We start from the raw sequence: 16,560 nt of genomic DNA on the forward strand, positions 1-16,560 counted from the left end.
CGTTAAAAATATTTAAATGATTTTATAAAATATTTAAATCCCCCTAAATCAATAAATGATAAGTTTTTGTTAGAGCTGCACGATATTGGAATAATCTTTTTATGCAATAAATATTGCGACATGAATACAATTTGATCAGATGACTTCAATATCTCTTTTTGGAAAGAATTCATAATTTTAGATCGATCGGGATGATTCTGTAGGAAAGTGAATTATGCAACAAATATATAAAAAAATTATCATAGCTAAATATAATAGAGAAAAATTAGAAATGAAATGGTGTCTTATGGAGTCTAGCTGTATTCAGGTACAATAATTGCATAATCACATGTAAAATAATATTGTGTAGTTTTTGATTAAATAATTCAATAGAAAGAATAATTATTCAAGTTAGAAATTGTAAAAAAATTATGCTTGAATGCTTTTAGAATCCTCATACCTCAAAAACACATAAAACAATAAACTATAACCCAGACTCAACATTGCATATGCTGCGATGTAACTATTGTGAATGTTCACATTGCGATATCGATGCTGAAACCACATATTGTGCAGCCCTACTTTTTATAGATTTTTTATTATTATTTAAATATAGCTGTTTATTTCAGTTAATTTAAATAATTTTATTGCATTTGTATTTATTTTATTTCTTTATATATTTTTGGTTTATTTAATTTTTTCTATTTTATTATTCCCACACATGTTTGAAGTCAAGAAAATGATCACTGTAGACCAAGACTTGCATCATATAGTAGCATTTGAAGAATCAAACTGACAGTAGTTACAGACCAAAGAGCTTGTAAGTTCGTTTATGTAAATTAAACCTGTAATAAAATGAGAGCTGCTCAATTTCCAGGAAAGTCCAGACTCTTTGCTTTTCCTAGAAGCCCCTTATAGAGCAACCCTCTCACAGAGTTCACCTGCTGACTCCACACACACGTTCGTTTTAATAACACTGACATAAATGAGGCTGGTATTTTCAGTGGTTTGAAAGAGTTCTTGTAGATTAAGCTTATCCTGAATAGATCCTGAATCAGTTCTTATTAAGGCATTGATGTTTGTTTATGTAACAAAAAAGTTTTAATTGACTGGCTTTATTCTTACCCAGATTTAACTAATAAAAACAAACCATCTGAACTTGCTAACTAAAATGATCGAAGCTTAAAGGATTAGTTCAATTCTGATTTTAATTACTCACCCTTGTGTCGATCCAATCCCTTAAAACCTTCATTCATCTTCAAAATAAAAATTAAGGGAGTACTCACACTAGGCACGTTTGTCGTGAACTGTGCCCAGGCGCGATTGTCCGCCCTCCTCTCTCCCCCTCGGCCTGCACTCACATTGCATTTTTTGCCTTCCGAGCTGGAGCACGCTTAGGTCATCAATGATGCGACTGATCAGTTTAACAGAAGAGAAGCGCTCTCACTCTTTGCATTAACGGTGCAGTATCTAAGTTTGACACCCAGTGGTTGAACTAGGTATTGCACTCCTGGATCTAAACAAACGCAAGGGCAGGTTGCCAGATTAAGGACTGGAGCGAATGATTTGAACAGTGTTCTAAATTAAAGCAACGACACCCAATAGAAGGAATATTCTCCATATTAAAAGGAGTTTATGTCCTAACCAACACCTCGAATTGATATATTAGAAACTACTTCTGTTTCTCACAGGTCAACAACAGAAAATTTAATTCACTTCACCTTTATTTGTATAGCGCTTTTACAATGTAAATTGTGTCAAAGCAGCTTCACATAGAAGATCATAGTAAATTGAAACCAGTTTTCACAGTTTAGGTTCAGTTCAGTTCAGTGTGATTTAATATTCACTACTGAGAGTCCAAACACTGAAGAGTAATCCATTGATGTGCAGCTCTACAAGTCCCGAACCATGCAAGCCAGAGGTGAGGAAAAAACTTTACCAATTGGCGAAAGTGAAGGATAAAAAATCTTGAGAGAATCCAGGCTCAGTTGGGCACAACCATTTAATCTATGGTGTTATGCAGAACTACAGTCTAGGCGCTGGAGAAAGCTGGACGTCAGCGAAGAGCGTTTAAGGTCAATATTATTAGCCCCCTTAAGCAATATTTGTTTGTGATTATCTACAGAACAAACCACTGTTATACAATGACTTGCCTAATTAATCTAGTTAAGCCTTTAAACGTCACTTTAAGCTGAATGCTAGTGTCTTGAAAAATATATAGTCAAATATTATGTGCTGTCATCATGGCAAAGATAAAAGTAAATCAGTTATTAGAAATGAGTTGTTAAAACTACATTCATCGGCCACTTTATTAGGTACACCTTTCCATCTGGTTGTTAACGCAGATTTCTAATCAGCCGAACACATGGCAGCAACTCGATGCATTTAGGCATGTAGACATGGTCAAGACGATCTGCAATTTCAGATCTTCTGAAAACCAAGCATCAGAATGAGAAAGAAAGGTGATGTAAGTGACTTTGAATGTGGCATAATTCAGATGCGGTGAGTATTGTTGCTACCATGTCCATCCTTTTATGACCACAGTGTACCCATCTTCTGAGGGCTACTTCCAGCAGGATAACGCTCCATGTCATAAAGCGTGAATCATCTCAGACTGGTTTCTTGAACGTGACAATGAGTTTACTGTACTCATGGCCTCCACACTCACCAGATCTCAATCCAATAAAGCACCTTTAGGATGTGGTGGAACGGGGGATTGGCATCATGGATGTGCAGCCGACAAATCTGCAGCGACTGTGTGATGCTATCATGTCAATATGGAGCAAAATCTCTGAGGAATATTTCCAGTACCTTGTTGAATCTATGCCATGAAGGATTAAGCCAGTTCTGACCCGGTACAAGTAAGGTGTACCTAATAAAGTGGCCAGTGAGCAAATTTAGAAAATGTTAGAAATGTGTTGAAAAAAATCTTCTCTCCATTAAACAGAAATTGGGGAACAAATATACAGGGAGGCTAATAATCCTGACTTCAGCTGTACTTGTGAATGAATACATTTGAAATGCGCACACACTCATACATGCGTCCTCTAATGCAGAATGTGCATGCCTTAATGTGTGTGCAGTGATTTTACTGATTTATCCCAGGTGATTGTGTGCTGCATCTAATATCTAGCACACACACACATACACACACATCGATCATACCTCAAACCGCTAACGGCGTACGCTAATACAAATCCCCGCTCGCGCTCCGCTGTTTGCTGCTAATGCCTTTTAATGCGAGCGGCGCTCTGTTTGCGAGGCTTCTTTATAGCCGCAGCCACTGGAGCGAAGGCGCCATCGATCTCTGAGAATCTAATGATGGAAATCTCTCTCTTTTTCTGCGCTTATCAGAGCCGCAGCTTCCCAAGGCCTCCTGGCTTCACGCTGTAAACAGCATAACCCAGTCAATACAACAGCAGAAAAACCCATTTAAAGGATTTATGAGAGTTTGTACTCATGTAGAGGCATTGTTTTCTGAAATATACACGTGTTTATATGATTTAAGAGGACATATTGGTTTTTTGGGGGCACTTACGGCCTTGTGGGATTTAAGCAAATGAAATCTGTTTAAACAAACTTTAAACACGTCTAAATCACTGTTGAGTACAACTTTAACAGTGGATAAATATTAAGATTTGTTTACATTTTAGTTTTAGTAAATTTGTAATGTGGTGACACTGTCCCCTCACAGCAAGAAGGTCGCTGGTTTGAGTCTCAGCTGGGTCAGTTGGCATTGGTGCTTAATTTGTGATTTGCGAGGTCCCGGAACAGATCGGGGTTACGGATTCGGAATGGTACTCGAGCATGGAGAGGTGTCTCGCACGAAAGTAGTGCAGGGGGGGGGGGTGTTATTGGTGCTGTGGGCGGCGGAGGGGTGTTGCGAAGGAAAGTGAGCGGGGCGGGGGTGTAGCAGATGAACATGAAGGTTGGGGAGTTGCGGAAGAAAATGAAAGTGAACAGCGGACGGGGCTGGAGGGCGGTTGAGGAAGGGTATCGGTAAAATGAGATGCCGGATCAGATTTTAGAGGTGCAGGATCTGGCATGTTCTGGCACAAATTAAGCTCTGGTGATGACCCACTTCAAATGTTGACTACTGTAATCAGGGGGGGAAGTTAGGACGATTCTAAGGGCCCATACATTTAGGGGGCCACCAGAGACATTATCGAGGGCCGCGACTTCCACCCCCTTCACCCAACCCAAGCCCCCCCAACCCCGCTCTTAACTTTCATGCGCAATCTCTCCATCCCCCCCTGCTCTTTACTTTCATCTATGAACCACCCATCCCCTTCCCCCGCTCTTTACTTTCATCCGCCATCTCCCCCAATCCCCCCAGTCTTCAATTTTATCACCCCACCATCTCGTTTTCCATCCACAACAATTCGGTTGCCACAGGGCCCGTGGTGGACAGCAGCGCCCCTGACTGTAATTATTTTAGTATTGTAAAACTGTTTATGGGGTGGCGCAATGGCTTAGTGGTTAGCACTGTCGCCTCACAGCAAGAAGGTCGCTGATTTGAGTCCCAGCTGGGTCAGTTGTCATTTCTGTGTGGAGTTTGCATGTTCTCCCCGTGTTGGCGTGGGTTTCCTCAGGGTGCTCCGGTTTCCCCCACAGTCCAAACACATGCGCTATAGGGAATTGGATTAACTAAATTGGCCGTAGTGTATGTGTGTGTGTGTAAATGTGAGAGTGTAGGAGTGTTTCCTAGTACTGAGTTGTAGCTGGAAGGCCATCAGCTGTGTAAAACGTATGCTGGATCAGTTGGCGGTTCATTCTGCTGTGTCGACCCCTGATTTATAAGGGACTAAACCGAAGGAAAATGAATGAATGAATTTTGTAATGCTACACAAAACTGCTAACTGGTCCAGCCGGGACTCGAACCAGCGACCCTCTTGTTGTGTGGTGACAGTGCTAACCACAGAGCCACCATGCTGCCCACTATTTTGCCATTTTCTTTCTGTTTTAGTTTAGCTGTTTGAATGCTTCAACACTGGGCAGTTTCATATTTTAATGTAGGCCTGCACAATATTGGAAAAGACTGATATTGCGATATAAATACAGTTTCACAAGAGAGTATTCAGTTACAGAAATGGAATAATCACAATGCTTTTCTTTGATTTGTCTCATTTCTAGTATAAATATCCCTAAAAAAAATCTTAGATTAAGTGAGGCTGCATTTACACTGCATGGTTCAAGTGACTCAATTCAGATTGGTTTTTTCAGCCCATGTGTGTGTGTGTAAGCAGGAAAAAATCACATGGGCCCCGTTTACACTGCCAGTTAAATGTGACCCAATTCAGATTTTTTTGCTCATATATGAGACAGATCAGATCTGTTCTATGACTGTAAACATGAAAAAGAGACATGCATTCGGATATTCAGAGATTGACTTGTAAAACACTACACATTTAAATAGATTATTCCACTCTGTCTTAGCAAAATAGTATTTTCCGATGGATTCTTCTATATAATTATCCATTTTAAGGGAAATCAGATCTGTACAAACAAGTTTCGTTTGAAAACAAAGCAGAATAAATGAAGACGAGTTAAAAAGGTTGAATTCAGATTGAACGTGACCTTCAATACAGCAAAAGGAAACAAAAGGTGTAACTTTTAATAAAGCCGAGCCCCTGAGCCCAGAAGTGTCTGTTTGATGAGACGTGCACATATAAGCATGCGTCTCTACTGTATTCCCCCATTTGTCTTTCCGCTCTAGCTGACTTTATTGCTTTCATTTGAGTTTGCATCATTTTGTGCATTGTTCCTGCTGTTCTCTGTCAAGCTCATTTAGATCTGGCCTCCATCACTTTCTCTCCTAACCGTATTCCTGCTCTGATCTCCTCAGGTATCGTCTGCATCGTGCTGTCGTTTGTGGATGATAAAGGCAGTGCGCTGCTGCTTTCTGCTCAGGACAGCGGTGTTTCGGCTGTCAGAGGAGACGCCGCCGCCATTTCCATCCAGCCGGACCAGTTTGAGGCCTTGACAACGGTTGTCAAGGTGGACTCTCCCAGCCAGAGCTCAGGTCAGGGGGATTCTGAAAACAAAAACTCAAATCTGTTTAGTCCTGGTCTTTTAACAATGGGTTAGTCTGAGGTCAAATCGAATCCTTATCTTTTGATCCATGGTCATTGTAAACCATTGAAAATGGAATCATTATCGGTTAACCCTGGGTTATTGTAGACTCTGGGTAAACAAAGTCCTAGTAAATTAACTCTGGGTCATTCTAGACTCTGCGTAAATGGAGTTCTGGCCAGTTAACACTGGGTTGTTCTTCACTTTGGGTAAATGGAGTTCTGATTGCTTAATCCTAGGTTATTTTGGACTCTTTTATAAACGTCCTACAAAAGTCCTGGTTTATTAACCTTGGGTCATTCTAGAGTCCTGGTCGCTTAACCCCAAATCATTCCTAGACTCTTTTAGAGGGATTCCTGATCGGTTAATCCTGGGTTATTCTAGACCAGGGGTTCTAAATCTCGGTCCTGGAGTGCCGGTGTCCTCCAAAGTTTAGTTCCAACCCAGTCAGACACATCTGGGCTAGCTTATCAAGCTCTTACTAGGCATTCTAGAAACAGCTAAAATCTGTAAACAGAGTCCTGATCGCTTAACCCTGGGTCACTCTTAGACTCTGTGTAAATGGAGTACTGATTGGTTAGCCCTAGGTCATTCAGTCCTGATCTGTCAAATCTGTAAATGGACTTAACCCTTGTTTATTTTGTACTCCAGATAAATGAAATCCAGGTTTATTAACCCTGGGTTATTTTAGACTCTGGGTAAATGAAGTCTTGACCGGTTAATACTTGGTTATTCTTCACTCTGGGTAAATGGAGTCCTAGTTGCTTTACCCTATGTTATTTTGGACTCTTAATAAATGGAGACCTGGGTTATTAACCCTGGGTCATTCTAGACTCTGGGTAAATGGAGTCCTGGTGTTTTAACCCTGGCTTATTTTGGACTGTGGATAAAAGAAGTTCTGGTCTATTACCCCTTAGTCATTTTAGATAAACACAGTCCCAGTCTCTTAACCCAAAGTTTTTTTTTACCCAGTCTAAATGTAATGTTAGTCTGTTAACCGTGTGTTAAATCTAATTCACACCAGAAAAATACATCAAGGTGCAAAGATTTTAAACCTGATAGACATTATTTGTGAAAGCAAGACAAAATGTTTTGCTTGTCTAGAAAGTGCTTATCGATTTAGGAATTTTTAGATATTTGGACTACGTTGGGTCATTCTGAAGTCAAATTCAATCCTTGTCTATTGATCCTTGATCATTGTAAACCATTGAAAATGAAATTCTGGTCAGTTAACCCTGGGTTATTGTAGACTCTGGGAAAACAGAGTCCTGGTCAGTTAACCCTGAGTTATTGTAGACTCTAGGAAAACAGAGCCCTGGTCAGTTAACCCTGAGTTATTGTAGACTCTGGGAAAACAGAGTCCTGGTCAGTTAACCCTGGGTTATTTTAGACTCTGGGAAAACAGAGTCCAGGTCAGTAAACCCTGGGTTATTGTAGACTCTGGAAAAACAGAGTCCTGGTCAGTTAACCCTGAGTTATTGTAGACTCTGGAAAAACAAAGTCCTGGTCAGTTAACCCTGAGTTATTGTAGACTCTGGGAAAACAGAGTACTGGTCCATTAACCCTGGGTTATTGTAGACTCTGGGAAAACAGAGTCCAGGTCAGTTAACCCTGGGTTATTGTAGACTCTGGAAAAACAGAGTCCTGGTCAGTTAACCCTGGGTTATTGTAGACTCTAGGAAAACAGAGTCCTGGTCAGTTAACCCTGGGTTATTGTAGACTCTGGCAAAACAGAGTCCTGGTCAGTTAACCCTGGGTTATTGTAGACTCTAGGAAAACAGAGTCCTGGTCAGTTACCCTGGGTTATTGTAGACTCTGTTAAAACACTGGTCAGTTAACCCTGGGTTATTGTAGACTCTGTTAAAACACTGGTCAGTTAAACCTGGGTTATTGTAGACTCCGGGAAAACAAAATCCTGATCAATTAACCCCGGGTCGTTCTAGACTCTGGGTGAAAGGAGTCCTGGTAATTTACTGGGTATTATAGACTCTATGTAAATGGAGATCTGCCCGTTAACACTTGGTTATTTTAACTCTGGTTAAATGGAGTTCTGGTTGCTTAACCCTTGGTTATTTTGTATTCTGAACTCTAGATAAACAGATTTCTGTTTTATTAACCCTGGGTCATAAATAAGATAATAACTCAAGAAAAGCATTTTTACAGTGTATTGATGGTGTGTGTGTGTGTGTGTGTGTGTGTGTGTGTGTGTGTGTGTGTGTGTGTGTGTGTGTGTGTGTGTGTGTGTGTGTGTGTGTGTGCGTGTGCGTGTGCGTGCGTGCGTGTGCGTGTTCAGGTGTTCGTGTGCGTTTTGACGTGTGGGAGCAGGGGAACATCAGTCCTCTAAAGCTGCCAGACAGACTGAAAGCTGCTCTACGCCACGCTCTCTGTGATGTCATCATGGAGATGCGTGTGCTGCCCAGTCCACTGTGTCTGGACACCTTCTGCCTGCCCACTGCCACCCCACGGGAGGAGAGCTCAGGTCAGGAAATCAGGCCCATGCCATGCTTTCTGTCAACTAGAGCTTTTATTTTGGAGAACAGTTGAGCATAGTCACTGTATTGTTGTTATTTGTTGTTTATGTCTTCAATTGGAATGACAAAATATGATTAAATATTAATATGAATTATTAATTTTAAATTTTGGATTAATGTTATACAAAACCATCTACATAAATATTTACACATTTTACAAATGTATGTTTAAAAAAATTAAATGTGATTCATAAAATATAGTATAAATAAAGTATAAAATAAAGTATAAAAGAGCACTTGTGTATTTTAAAAGTAGAATTATTATATAGAATTATTTATTTTAATTATACACCACCTTACAGAAGACTTGTCGTTGATCCCAGTTGTAAGAGCAGCAAATAATAACTTGACTTCTAGTTGATCATTTGGGAAAGTGGCAGAAGGTGGATTTTTCAGATGAATCATCTGTTGAACTGCATCACAATCATCACAAATACTGCAGAAAACCTACTGGAACCCACATGGACCCAAGATTCACACAGAAATCAGTCAAAATCATGGTTTGGGGTTCCATTCAGTATGGGGGCGTGCGAGAGATCTGCAGAGTGGATGGCGACATCAACAGCCTGAGGTATCAAGATGTTTGTGCTGCCCATTACATTACAAACCACAGGAGAGGGCAAATTCTTCAGCAGGATAGAGCTCCTTCTCATACTTCAGCCTCCACATCAAAGCTCCTGAAAGCAAAGAAGGTCAAGGTGCTCCAGGATTGGCCAGCCCAGTCACCAGACATGAACGTTATTGAGCATGTCTGGGGTAAGATGAAGGAGGAGGCATTGAAGATGAGTCTAAAGTATCTTGATGAACTCTGGGAGTCCTGCAGGAACACTTTCTTTGCCATTCCAGATGACTTTATTAATCAGTGATTTGAATCATTGCAGAGATGTGTGGATGCAGTCCTCCAAGCTCATGATGGAGTCAGACACAATATTCATTCTGTTTCCACTGCAGCATGACCACATATTCTATACTGGACATTATTTCTGTTAAGTGACAAGACTTTTGTCTAAGCAAAGTCAGACCTTACTGTCCTAATGAAATCATTAATAATCAAGGCATGATCATATTTTATTGTGGTAAAATAAGCGTAATCTAGAGGCCGTTGCCTTTCATATAAGCCACTTCTGATACCAAATGATCTACTAGAGGTCAAGTTATTATTTGTTGTTCCTAAAAGCGACAAGACTTTTGTCAAGTAATGTAATGTGACACTGAAGTTTGAACTAATAATGCTGAAAATTCAGCTTTCCACCACAAAAATAAATTACTTTTATAAAAACATTACAATATAAAAATGCTGTTTTCAATAGTAATTATATTTTCTGTGTTTTCATGTTTTACTGTCGATATTAAACAATGCAGAATGTTGGTGTATATTGTGTCATGTTGCTCATATTTTGTTGATAAGCTTATTTTGCTTTTTTTAGTTGTAATTCCCTTGAGTCTTTTTAAAGAAATATTTACTGTGTATATATTGGTGGAAATAAACACAATATAAATATTAGATGTAAAAAAATTTACAAAAAGAAAACAAAAATAATTAATACGTTAACATTTTAAGTGAAAGTGAAAGTCATGATATGGTCAAGTATGGCGACCAATACTCTGAATTTCTGCTCTACATTTAACCCATCCAAGTGCACACACACATCCCTGAAAACACACACGAAAACACCAAACACAACACACACCATGAACACAAACCCAGAGCACAAACAATACAATGGAAAAAGTCTGTTTTATATAGTAATAATCTTTCACAGTTCATACTCTGTTTATGATCAAATAAATGTTAGTGCTGCATTCCTGTAGTGTGTTTTGCTGATGTGCTGTTGTGTTTCCTATCTGTAGTTCCCTTAAGTTTAGTGCCAGACAGTAAGGATCTGAAGGAGGCACCTCGACGTCCCAGCACAGCTCACGCTCTCAGAAGCAGCCCTTCCCCAATCAGCCTGATCTCTGCGCCAACATCCACCCCGACCACAGGAACCAGCACTCCCGAATCCACAACACCCACCGGGAAAAGCACCCGCCGCAGCTTCTGGGAGATGCTGGTGCGTTTTTACAGCTAATGACTCTCAAAGTGCATCGCAAATCACATACTTATGACATTAGTCTACGCCAGGCATGGGCAAACTCGATCCTCGAGGGCTGGTGTCCCTGCAGAGTTTTGCTCCAACACTAATCAAACACACCTGAACACCCTAATTAGTGTCTTCAAGATCACTAGAAAGCTACAAGCAGGTGTGTTTGATTAGGGTTGGTGCAAAACTATGCAGGGACACCGGCCCTCCAGGATCGAGTTTGCCCATCCCTGGTCTATGCCATTATGTGCTAGAAATAGTATAAGTAGTACCTTTATTTATTTATATATATATATATATATATATATATATAAAGTTGAAGTCAGAATTATTCGCCCCCCTTTGAGTTTGAGTTTTTAACAGAGCAAGGAGATTTATACAGCATGTCTGATAATATTTTTTCTTCTGGAGAAAGTTTTATTTGTTTTATTTTGGCCAGAATAAAAGCCGTTTTTAATTATTTAAAATTCATTTTAAGGTCAATATTATTAGCCCCTTTAAGCTATATTTTTATTCGATTGTTTACAGAACAAACCATCGTTATAAAATAACTTGCCTAATTGCCCTAATCTGCCTAGTTAATCTAATTAACCTAGTTAAGCCTTTAAATGTCACTTTAAGCTGTATTGAAGTGTCTTGAAAAATATTATTTTATCAAATTATTAATTATTAATATTATCAAATATTATTTACTGTCATCATGGCAAAGATAAAATAAATCAGTTATTAGAAATGAGTTATTAAAACTATAATGATTAGAAATGTGTTGAAAAAAAAATCTCTGTTAAACAGAAATTGGGGAAAAAAATAAACAGGGGGGCTAATAATTCTGACTTCAACTGCATATATAAAGAAGAAGAGTGCTTGAAATACCCGGATGGTGCACTTGGAGCTCATTCACACCGAATGCATCTTGGCTTCTAAAAACATGAGATGCGGCGCTCAGGAATGGGTTTTTAAGAAAGCTAAATAGCATTTCTAGGAAAATGTTATATTGGAAGAAAAATCATTATCGCAATACTCTAGTGCATCTCTAGTGTATAGTGTGCCATTTGAGACGCAGCTTTTTCATTACAACTTTTGGCATTCATAGTCTGCTTTATACGGATGATCTGGAATCAGCAAAGCGGAAATTCTGCAGAAGTGATTGGGTTTGAGGTGAGCGTGTCTGGTGCCAGTTATCTGACATACAGTAAAGTCAGAATTATTAGCCCTCCTGAACTATTAGCCTATTTTTTCCCCAACTTCTGTTTAGCGGAGAGAAGATTTTTTCAGCACATTTCTAAACATAATAGTTTAATAACTCACCTCTAATAACTGATTTATTTTATCTTTGCCATGATGACAGTACATAATATTTGACCAGATGTTTTTCAAGATACTAGTATTCAGCTTAAATTGACATTTTTTTGGCTTAATTATGCAAGTTAGGGTAATTAGGCAAGTCATTGTATAACAGTGGCTTGTCCTGTAGACAATCCAACACAAATATTGCTTAAGGGGGCTACTAATATTGACCTTAAAATGGTTTTAGAAAAAAAACTGCTTTTATTCTAGCCGAAATAAAAGACAGCCAAATAAGACTTCCCCCAGAAGAAAAAATATCATAGGAAATACTGTGAAAAAATCCTTGCTCTGTTAAACATCATTTGGGAAATATCTGAAAAAGGACAAAACAAATTCCCAGGAGGGCGAATAATTTTGACTTCAACTCTTTGTGTTTGGTAGAGCAAACCAGAGACTTCTGAACTCGGCAGTCCGAAAACGACAGATGACATTATACCGGAGCGAGCAGAGGACAGTCGAATGGGAAGACGCAGACACAAGACGGAGAACGTCAAACAGTGGAGCCATGAGAAAGCCATGGCTGTGGAACAGGAGCAGGCCCAGAGGTGTACACACACACACACAGTGTTATGTCTGAAAAATGATGCTTTCACATGCTTTGCTTTGAAATATGAGCATGTTTAGATAGTCAGATGACAAAATAGATAAGTTATGTTCTCCATAGTGTGTTAATGTCAGTTAGATTTACAAAATACATGTAAATAATGTCATTAAAAATGCATAAATGTTGTTGGGTAAATTCTAATATTACCTATACTTAATTTCCCAGTGTTGGGTTGCAGCTGGAAGGGCATCCGCTGCGTAAAAAACATGCTGGATAAGTTGACGATTCATTCCGCTGTGGCGACCCCAGATTAATAAAGGGACTAACTGAAAAGAAAATGAATGAATGAACTATACTTAAATAACTAACTAGCTCATACCTGCCAACACTCCCGTTTTTCCCTTTAGTCTCCCGTATTTCAGAACCACCTCCCGCCCACCTTCCGTATTGTTCTGTCTCCCGGAAAACTCCCGGAATTCCACCTCCACCACCCTCGCCCACCCCCTCTGCTCCTCTGCTTTTTGGTTCAGTAATCATGCGCACCGAACCTAACGCGCAACCATCTTCATAGCTGCTTCCCAGTTCACGCACACTTTTACCCCCAGCTCTTCAGTTCCCGCGTCGCCACAGCGGAATGAACCGCCAACTATTCCAGAATATGATTTACACAGTGGATGCCTGTCCAGATGCAACCCAGTACTGGGAAACACCCATACACTCACATTCTCACACACACTCATACACTACGGTGAATTTAGTTTATTCAATTTACCTATAGCACATGTGTTTTAACTGTGGAGGAAACCGGAGCACCCGGAGGAAACCCACGCCAACACGGGGAGAACATGCAAAACTCCACACAGAAATGCCAACTGACCCAGTTGGAACTCGAACTAGCTACCTTTTTGCTGTGAGGCAACAGTGCTAACCACTGAGCCACTGTGCCACCTAATGTTTAAGTTGATGTACTAAAATTACTACAAAAATTAAAAGGAATTGTATTAAAATTTATTAACATGCAAAAATAAGCAAATATCATGAGATCCAGCTGAAACTAAGTATAAAAATGAGATGAAAAATCGAACAAATGTGCGAATTCAACTTCTAAAATTACTTTAATATTAAATCTTCTTGACTAATCCAAAATTAAATTAAAATGAAATTAAAAGCAAATTCCAAATATTAATAAATAATATAATGAGGCCAAAAATGACACTTACTGTGCATGGGATACTGATGCAGTTTTGTTCATGTGCTTTATATCAAACACTCCTCTATTTGTCCAAAAACACAAACTTTCATCACTGTGCAAATATCAGATAGTATCCGAATAATCCGATTTCCTGAACGATTTTTGGATTTCCTGGCAATCACTGAGACGGTAATTAAATTACACCCCACCCTTTTCTGTTGTCAGAACACAATAAAGAATTCTGCAGTGGCTGATGGGAGAAATCCTAACTTTTCTGAGACACAAAATGAGCTGATGTGTTTGTGCTGCAGGAGACGTGCGGTTCAGTTGGAGGAAGGAGATACGGGGACCCTTCAACCGGTTTACCAGACCACATACATGCCCTGGGTCATGTTCATGAACAAACTGGGTGAGGATAAGCATTTACAGCAACATAACCTTCAAGAAGGACCACATTTGACTAGTTTGATTACATCCTTACACAACCTGACAAAAGTCGCCTATCCAAGTTTTAGGAACTACAAAAAATAAGTTGACTTCTGGTAGATCATTTGGTATCAGAAGTGGCTTAAATGAAAGGCAAAGGCCTCAAGATTACGCTTATTTTACCACAATAAAATATGATCATGCCTTTATTTTTAATGATTTAATTAGGACAGTAAGGTCTGACTTTGCTTAGACAAAAGTCATGTCACCTAACAGAAATAATGTCCAGTATAGAATATAAATTCATGCTGCAGTGGAAACAGAATGAATATTGTGTCTGACTCCATCATCAGCTTGGAGGACTGCATCCATACATCTCTGCAATGACTCAAATCACTGATTAATAAAGTCATCTGGAATGACAGAGTTCATCAAGATTCTTTGGATTCATCTTCAATGCCTCCTCATCCATCTTACCCCAGACATGCTCAATAATGTTCATATCTGGTGACTGGGCTGGCCAGTCTTGGAGCACATTGACCTTCTTTGCTTTCAGGAACTTTGATGTAGAGGCTGAAGTATGAGAAGGAGCGCTATCCTGCTTAAGAATCCCGCCCCCATACTGCACGTAACCTCAAACCATGATTTTACCTTCACCAAACTTGACTGATTTCAGTGAGAATCTTGTGTCCATGCGTGTTCCAGTAGGTCTTCTGCAGTATTTGTGATGATCAGGATGCAGTTCAACAGATGATTCAGGGGAAAAATCCACCTTCTGCCACTTTTCCAAATGATCTACTAGAAGTCAAAGTTGCTCTTACAACTGGGATCAATCCTTAGTCAGGTAGTGTAGAATACATTTTAGTAAGACCGTGCAATAAATCCAAATTCAGTTTATTGATATATGCGTTCGTTCCACTGCAAAGCTCAGTTTCAGATGAAAATGAGATGCGCTTTATTTATTGATGTGTATTTGATTCATGCAGGTTTTTAAAAGCGCCATTTTTCCCCTTTTCTTAATTGTTAGAACTTTGTGTTTTTACTTTGTCCCATTTTGCTTCATTATGATAAATTGTGAAATTTAATGATTTTTAAAGCTGTAATAGCAACCTTATTTACAGGGACAGGAAAAAAAAAAAAAAAAAAAAAAAAAATATATATATATATATATATATATATATATATATATATAAATATACATATATATATATATATATATATATATATATATAATAAATTAATTAAAAATAAACATATACATAAATATATATATATATACATATATACATCTATATATACATCTATTTAACGGAGCGAAAATTTCTTCAGCACATTTCTAATCATAATAGTTTTAATAACTCATTTCTAATAACGAATTTATTTTATCTTTGTCATGATGACAGTAAATAATATTTGACTAGATATTTTTCAAGACACTTCTATACAGCTGTGACATTATAAGGCTTAACTAGGCAAGTTATTGAATAACGATGGTTTGTTCTGTAGACTATCGAGGAAAAAATCTAGCATAAATTTGCTAATAACTTTTACCTTAAAATGGGTTTTAAAAATTTTAAATCTGCTTTTAATCTAACCGAAATAAAACAAATAAGACTTTCTCCAGAATAAAAAATATTATCAGAAATACTGTGAAAATTTCCTTGCTCTGTTAAACATCATTTGGGAAATATTTAAAAAAGAAAAAAAATTCAAAAGGGGGACTAATAATTCTGACTTCAACTGTATATATCGTTTTAAATAATCCTGATTTACAATTTCGATTACCAAAATGATTATGCTCATGATTTTTCCCATAATCCAGCAGCCCTACATTTTACTTTACGAGGGCACGGCAACAAATGTGTCAGCATAGCGGCAGATTCAAAAACAGGACTAACTTTATCTCTTTGAAAAAAAGTGGGCTGATATTATCTTTAGCAGGTGAAAACTCTAAAAATCTAATGGCTAACGGAAGGCTGCTTCTCACTCAGGGCTGTTTATGCTAATGAGGGAGAGATGGTCACTAATGGGCGGGGCTTTTTCCCCTCTAGTGACACGTACAAAGGGAGAATATCAATCAAAGTGTTTCTGCAGACTGTGTGATTATAAAAAAGAGATTTCATTATATTTTACCATTAGAAGCTGGTTATATTCACACACTGTTGCCACACAACTGTGTTTAAAAGTGATTACTACATAGTAGGTCCCCTTTAAAGCTAAATCCCCTTATTAATAAATGATGTATTCTCCTCCAGGTTGTCCGTCCATCCAGCACTGTTCAGCTGAAGTCTCGCATCACTTCCTCCTGCCCTCAGTCCTCACAGAGTTGGTCAATCTGGTCACTTCTCTGGCCAGTGACACGACGGTCAAAGTATTCGAAAGAAGCAG

General features: G+C 38.7%; 1 protein-coding gene across 1 annotated transcript in view; it reads left to right on the plus strand.

The window, feature by feature from the left end:
* Positions 1 to 16,560, plus strand: part of szt2 (SZT2 subunit of KICSTOR complex) — a 168,715-nt gene that overhangs the window by 93,190 nt on the left and 58,965 nt on the right. The window contains 6 exon segments of the mRNA XM_056459355.1: positions 5,825 to 6,001; positions 8,345 to 8,530; positions 10,434 to 10,633; positions 12,392 to 12,555; positions 14,058 to 14,155; positions 16,428 to 16,560. Coding sequence (XP_056315330.1) covers positions 5,825 to 6,001; positions 8,345 to 8,530; positions 10,434 to 10,633; positions 12,392 to 12,555; positions 14,058 to 14,155; positions 16,428 to 16,560 — 958 coding nt within the window.

Source organism: Danio aesculapii, chromosome 6 (genome assembly GCF_903798145.1).
Source record: "Danio aesculapii chromosome 6, fDanAes4.1, whole genome shotgun sequence".
In the NCBI taxonomy this organism is placed as follows: domain Eukaryota; kingdom Metazoa; phylum Chordata; class Actinopteri; order Cypriniformes; family Danionidae; genus Danio; species Danio aesculapii.